Source organism: Euwallacea similis, chromosome 2, assembly GCF_039881205.1.
Source record: "Euwallacea similis isolate ESF13 chromosome 2, ESF131.1, whole genome shotgun sequence".
Classification (NCBI taxonomy): domain Eukaryota; kingdom Metazoa; phylum Arthropoda; class Insecta; order Coleoptera; family Curculionidae; genus Euwallacea; species Euwallacea similis.
In genome coordinates this window covers 7428697-7436163 of record NC_089610.1, presented here as the reverse complement: position 1 = coordinate 7436163, position 7467 = coordinate 7428697, and the positions used below count along the sequence as shown (strand labels likewise).

The following is a 7467-nucleotide window of genomic DNA, read 5'->3' as shown; positions in this document are numbered from 1 at the left end:
ATGTGGGAGAAGGTGCAAGTGGGGTCAAATGATGGTGCCTCGGGTCTCGGCGGAGGAGATCCGGCAGGCAGTCGGGGAACTCAAGAGCCGCAAGGCTCCGGGGCTGGACGGAATACCGAACGACGTCTTGAAACTATATTTTGGGGCAGTGGCCCAGGGTATGGTGGGTTGCGTGATTTCGCATCTTGACCTCGGGCGAGTACCCTAAATTTTGGAAGAGGACTCGATTTGTGCTGATGGAGAAACCGAAGCACGATTTGGGGGCGGAGGCCTCGTACCGACCCACATGCCTTGTGGACGGACTCGGGAAACTGGCTGAAAAGGTGGTTAAGACCAGATTGCTGGAAGAAGCTAATAGGTATGGCATGGTGAATGAGAGACAGTTTGGGTTCGTCAGAGATAGGAGCACCTTGGACACCATGCGGTCTGTCATGCAGATTGTGGAGGGGATCAGGGAAAGAGTTACACGCAGGCGGGCTTCTGCGTCATGGTAACAATTGATATTAAGAACGCTTTTAATAGTGCGTCGTGGGACCTCATCATGGATGTGTTGAGGAAGTCCCCGGTGAGTAGGTACCTCTTGAACGTAATTCAGTCGTACCTGCATGCTCGGGTTTTGATGTTGCCACACGGGGGGGTCCGAGAGATGTTGTGTGGAATTCCCCAGAGATTTGTTCTGGGCCCCGTCTTGTGGAACCTCTATTACGACGGGATACCGATGGCTGGGTATCCGTAGGGGGTTACTTCTGTGGCCTATGCGGACGACCTGACGTTAGAGGTTTTGGCAGGGGATGGGGTGACTGGATGCCAAATGGGGTATTTTGGGGTGTGGGCTATAACAGCCCACCTAGTAGTCCTATCGTTAAAACGTAATATATACTTGGCCGCAAAATTATCACATAGTATAAATAAAAATTTGATCAACTTACTACAAATGTGATGTAGTGTATTTTAAAAAACGAGCAATTAAAAAAATTTCAAAATATGAAAAAAACGTTGCATAAAGCCGCTGTAGTACTCGGCTAATTGTCGACTGTGCCACATTGAGACGTTGGGCAATGTAAACCTGATTTCTTCCTTCTTCATGAAGAGCACCAACAACTGTACATTTTTTTACGGATAAGTTGCGATTACGTTGGCTAATAACATCCATATTTGCTTAGAATTGGTACAAAACTCCAATAAAAATGTCCACAAGATGCATTCATGTGAAAAGTAAACAGTAACAAACCACCACAAATAACACGTTTTTGTTTTTTCTATTAATTCACAAGAAAAGAAATTTCTTTTCATCCACCTCTATAAAAAATGGTGATAAGACATTTTAAGGAATGTTTATATACGTATACAGGGTGTTTTTTTAACACATTCACTGCCCAATTAGAATTGTACCGTTGTACGAGGTTCCACATACTTTTTTATAATTATTTTGATTTTTCGTGAATAGTGACTGTTTAGGAAGAGATTTTATAGCACCTTTTGAGTTTGCCTAGCGAATGTATTTATCATTATATCTCAAATAGGCAAAAATCGCCTCTTAGGCGTTTTCGACGTGGTAGCCAAAGTTCAGAAACCGCCCCAGAGGCGTTCTGGGCAGTGAATGTATTAATGATTACGAAAAATTTTAACCACGGATTCTACATCGAAAAATAATTCCAGTTTGCCATATAAACCACATTTCGAAAATGCTTCGTTGAAGAAATACAGGGTGTTGAAATTTAATTTAAAAAATGGTATATTTAAAGTAATGAGTTGATCATAACTATCAAGTCTGCCATGGTTAAAAAAAAGTCGAATCGGGCAAACGTGAACAATCAACGTCACTCAGTGTAACTACAGTTGAGTCCGCTTATAACGAGCGTTCGGTTTTAATGAGTATTTTTCAGTATTACGGCAAATCGTTAATTAAACCTAATACAATTTGGGTTTGGATACAACGAGCTTGGATATAACGAGCACTTTTTTTAGTACGAGCAAATTTTTTTGCGAAACTGTTACATCGCTTCGAATATAACGAGCAGTTTTTGGTCAGTTTTTAATATTAATTTCTACTGCGATTATAACGGAGAGTCGCGACATTTTTCAACTATTAACTTCGTTTATAACGCGCACCTAATACCAAGAAACTTGCCATAACTCGTTTATTTATTCTCCATCCACGTAGGGGAGCTTACAAATTATTCGCTAGTGTTACAATTTAATCATAATATACTGGGTGTCCAGGAACAATTTCGACGAAATGAAATGGGTGATTCTACGTATAAAATTATGAAAAAAATTCCTATCAACTTGTGCCCGGAAATGCTTTTTAAATAAGCTACCGCTCCTTAAAGATGGCGGCCTAAAGACGGGTTTTTGATTTACAAGCCCATTTATCTCTAAAACGGTTACTTCTAGAAATATTCTCCAAGAGTACTTTTCTAAATCAAACTAAATGTACAATAACGCCCTTAATTCAAAAGTGACCTACAGTGTGGGGCAAAAAAGTTGGGGCCGATTTAATTGTGACGAAACCCCGTGTGTGGCACCCTCTATCAGTAATCAAAAAAATTAGATATTGCATTGCGATTAGATTTTGCATCATGAAAAACCCCCGAATATTAAATTTCGTCCGACTGATTTATCTCTGTCCAAAAATGTTCACAGAAAACCAAATTAAAATTAAAATTTAAACACTCTGTACCCCTCAAACGGAGCCGTTGCGACCCTATGTTAATAGGAACTTTTTGTATTGGAATCGGTCAGAGATTCATCCCTTGAAGTATCTGCACGTGCTCGATTAACACCCTGTATAGCGAGCGTTCGCATATAGAGGACATATTTTTTTGGTACCAGCATGCTCGTTATAAGCGGACCCGACTGCATTTCGAACATTTGTTGTTTAATTGATTTTAATAGTTTGGTGCGATATATTAATAATACTGAAGTCATTAATTTAATAATAGGAATTAGCTTGTTCAAAAATATTATTTGCGATTGGTAAGTTTCCTAGAACGCACGTGCAATGTACGTGCCAGTAAACTGCAAGAATGACTGGAAAACCATTATGACAATTGCAAGGTCCAAAAGGGGGAAAACGAAATATATCTGGGGCATATAACGCACAACAGAGGTCTTGCAATGGTTTTACAGACCTAAAACATTTCTGTAGTAACAATAATCAAAGATACAACTCACTGTTAAAATGATTAAAATGATTTGAATTGATTCAAAATTAAGCAGTTAAGATACATCAAAGGAAAATCGAATTTAATAACGTTAAATTATAATTATTTTGAAGAATTTCAAACTTTAGACATTAGGGCAGACGTCTGGGGTAGATCTACTCGGGTGGTGAATAAAAAAGATTTAGTACAACGTTACATGCAACCTTTACCAATATCCAAGAAGGTGAAATTAATTAAATTGTGTAAGACGGAAATCATCCCTAATGAATACCACCAGCTTTGTAAGAGACAAATACCCTGTATCGGCTCATAACGAAAAGAGCGCAGAAGAAAATGATGTTGAAGTTTAGTCGCTTTTGTTGCATGTTGAATTTCTTTGTTGCTGTTGTTGAATAGATTTCTATGTTGAATCATAATTTCAAATATAATAACGTAAATAGCAAGCCGATATATGTACGTACAGGAGAAAATGGCCAAGTCCATTATTTGGTCACTTTTCCTCTATACCAACGCTATTATTGTGCCAATGATCGATTTTTTAAATAATTTTGCACTCTTTTGTACGTCTGTTAAAAGTTAAATAGACTTCAAACTTTACTTTTGAAACGATTTATTTTATACACTGAATAGGATGTTAAAAGGCGAATAACTCAAAAGTATGAATAATGAACTTGGTCACTTTTTCTTGTATACCAACAATATTACGTACAGTACTGTTCTAAATTGTCCCCCCCCCCCCTTCTATTAATTGTTTAACGGATGATTTTTTCAAAATCCTAAAAGAGACCTTAAATAGGACAAAAAGGACTATCTTTTGATAATGTTTTTGCATAAAAATTATTTACCGTGTCGCTGCTAGGCCAAAAGGACCATATTTTTGAAATGGCACCATGGGTTGAGTGACACCTCATTCGAAAGGTATTTTAAAACTGTGTACAAAAAAGGTATTTTTTTAAATTGGCCGATTAGTTTTTTAGAAAAAAATTTTATTTGTCAACAATAAAATTTGAAAAAAAATCTCGTTCTATTCATTTATCAAAATTTCTGTTCAATAAAATATAATTAAATAAAAAGCTTGTTTATTAATGCACTGACAATTTAAGCAGGAGATCAGCAAAGAATGTTCGGTATTGGTACAAAATTAAAATCTATCTATCTGCTTATCAATAAACAAGGGGGGGACAATTTAGAACAGTACTGTATAATAAATATCACACTTTGAGCATGGTTGATCCGGATGTTCTCACTCGACCAAATCCCAATTTTGGGTTAATAAACTCTATTATAGTTATAATAGAATTAAGTGTAATTGTTCGATTTTGCACATTGGCTAGTGGTCAATATAAAGGGTTGCAATTTGCCTAGCGGTTAGACTTTAGTCGAGTATGGAAGCTTGAAGCCCAGGAAAACTCATGGGTTACACAGATACGTGTTTTTCGTCTTCGAACATGGTTAAATTCAAGTTAACGAGCCGAATACTGCCGCTCAGAGATTCAATTTTTCTATTAGACTTTGCCAGGACATACAATCTAGGAAAAGCCATTGCTGAGAATTACTTCAATGCCCAATGGGACTCGTCCATCCCAGAACATTGGAACTAATGAACTTATTACTCTATGTTATATCTACGAAAATAAAATGCTAATTTCGTAATTCCATTATTTTAGCAGGAGGACGAGACTCGAATCTCCATTTAAGTATAGTTAATCGTTGGCATGGCAATTGCCTAACCGACTGTGCTAAAAGCGGGCCGCTCTTAAGATCCGTACGTGAAATATATTCGTCACTGTAAATTCACGTGTCGCCCGCCTTTATAATCAATAGTGAATCATCAACTTTGTTTCATTTTAACCACCATTAAAGAGTGATAATGTCAAATAATGGTAGTACTTCTCAGTCTTCAGACAACAGCTCTTCCAGCCAAGAGAACGTGGTGGATTTGCAAGTTCCAGATACCTCAGAATCGAACTTTATTCGTAGTGGTACTGTGGTGAGGAGAGCTACTACTAATGTTCCGTTTAGAGAAGATAGAGTTACTTCCACTAGCAGTACTGAAGATGGTGGATTTTGTCCCTCGAAAATTGCTGTACTATCAAGGTGAAATTATTCAATTTTAGACGATTTGCTTCCGGCAGAAAAGAACAGGAAGGAGCCGCAGTATAGACACAGTTTAGCTGCTATAACAGAGAAAAGGAATATCAAGCATTTAGCCGCTGAGTTTGGGAAAGGAAGCAGGTAAAAATAATTTAGCACAAATAGGTTTAAATAAAAAATAAGGAGAAAAAGTTAGGTTATTTGTAAATTCTTGATGATATGGTGAAGGATAATTTCATGGTATTAAAAAGAAATTTCGCAATAATCTTTTTTTCGAAAATAGTTGGTGTTTACTGCAATTTAATGCAACAAACGTTTTACGCAAATTAAAAGTCTCGTTCATGAAACATGGAGCACAGACAATAACCAGAAATAAATATATCGAAGGTAATCGTGAAGAGCCATCCTAGCTTCAGTAGACAACCTGCACTAGCCTTTCTTCCTCTGATAAAGCTGTTGATGCTATTTTATTACCTGCCTAAAAATCCTTAATCCAGAGCTGCCATTTCTCTGGATTCGTCCACTGGCCACAACAGTACAACTGATCCCCCGATTTTCTTCAAGAACCTCCTGGAATCTGAAGACAATAGCGTTTCTCATACCAACTCCAGCTACCTCAGTTGGATTGAAAGAGTCAATAGCGAATATTTCGATAGTGTCGTTCCCAACACCTCAGGCAAGAACTATTTATCGTCAATATAATACACCAATCACATTGTGTCTGTCTTAGTTCAAGACGTGGACAATAAAGTGGGAGAATGGAACAATTTCTGGTTGAACTACAGCAACGCTCGTTTGCGTCATTTATCCACTGAGCAAACTTTTAGTTCTGATGGTCTGTTCGAAAAAACTGTGGATGATCAGGAAGAGGACCCTAAGAGCCTTACGAGCTCCCAAAGGGATGTAACTGAAAAGAATTCCATGGAGTATGTAATGCTTACAATGGATGAGGTTGTAATTCGTATTAACAGTATCCTAGTCGAGTTCACAGAGATGTAATCTAGGTTCAAGAAACCTTGAAATGCTCTCAAAGAATATCAGAAATCCTGCAAAACGCCATGAAACGCAGCGAGCCTGACGAAGGGTCCAACGAGTCCTATTATTCCCAGCAAATTTCTTGCCCTTTAATGGTAACTTACACAAGTTTAACACACAACTAAAACTTTAAAATTGTCTCTACAGGCTTCAGTAGGAGATGATGCACCACCCCCGCCAAAAACATCGTCAGCAATGTTAAACCGAGAGCGCTCAATCTCCTGTGTGGACCACCAAACGTTGCAGCTACATCAAAAGCAGATGCTGAAGCCTACCAAGCAATCGTCTAGCACTAGCTGCATTGACGCCATATTGAATAGCGGAGTGGGGGATATTCTGAAGAAGGTGGTGATGAAACGTCGGGATGTGAGTGCCTCGGAGACAGACCAGGCCAAATCGGCGAGGAACAGCTTTTCGGATTACTGGACCATTCGATAGATTTGGATTTTTGCAGAAGTTGTCATTGGTTTTAAGTTATGTTTTTGTACTTGGTAATACTGAAATAAAGTTGTCTCAGTAAACGTGAATGAGTCCTTGAGTTTTTGAACGAAACGATTAGAAACATTAAGAAAGATTGGAAACGCCTTCAATGTTGATTTTCTAGTAACCTAAAACTGGTTCGACTTTGTGTCCCTAAAATGAACGAAATTTATCCATGAATATTCAGTAACCTGGATTCCAGAAGATAACAAGTATTCATAATAAATTAGAAATAATTTTAATCCGAAACACCGGAAGACGACGCATCTTAAACCGTAAAATCATCGATAACATTTTGTTTGACACTTTTTCGTTACCATGGCAACCATAATTAAAACAAATTTGTGGTTCCTTGTCTTTCTTTTCTAGCATTTAACGGTTTTTATCAAAAAAAAGGGAGAAATGGTTATTTACGTCACACATTCAGAAGAATACTTATTACAGTACGAATTTTTCACGGAAGAAGGAGTCAAAAGCAGAGTCAGGAATATGTCCACAAGTACTGTAATAATGCCTAACGGACGAGTATCGGATGTTATTTTATTTTTCTTTTTTATCTTGAGGTTAAAATTAGTGCTCACTATGATTTGATCCGAAAAAAAGAGATTTCTGTCCACTGCATGACATCAACGCCATTTGCACCCGCAGCTTACGAGGAATGGTCATTAAATCGATAGGAGAAGAATTCTAA

At 37.8% G+C, this 7467-nt stretch overlaps 1 protein-coding gene across 1 annotated transcript; it reads left to right on the top strand.

The window, feature by feature from the left end:
• The first annotated feature begins 4831 nt into the window (after positions 1-4831).
• Positions 4832-6811, top strand: LOC136417859 (uncharacterized). Its single transcript, XM_066403711.1, has 6 exons — positions 4832-5227; positions 5285-5402; positions 5759-5937; positions 5992-6212; positions 6266-6391; positions 6444-6811. The coding sequence occupies exons 1-6, from the start codon at positions 5038-5040 to the stop codon at positions 6732-6734; spliced, it is 1125 nt and encodes a 374-aa protein (XP_066259808.1). The 5' UTR covers positions 4832-5037; the 3' UTR covers positions 6735-6811.
• Positions 6812-7467: the final 656 nt, after the last annotated feature.

Excerpts from the sequence above, each read along its gene's own strand:
- LOC136417859 (XM_066403711.1), top strand. The coding sequence starts at position 5,038 with ATGTCAAATAATGGTAGTACTTCTCAGTCTTCAGACAACAGCTCTTCC. Across the intron at positions 5,403-5,758 it reads GAGTTTGGGAAAGGAAGCAG|AGCTGCCATTTCTCTGGATT; the intron begins GTAAAAATAATT and ends TCCTTAATCCAG. Across the intron at positions 5,938-5,991 it reads TGTCGTTCCCAACACCTCAG|TTCAAGACGTGGACAATAAA; the intron begins GCAAGAACTATT and ends TGTCTGTCTTAG.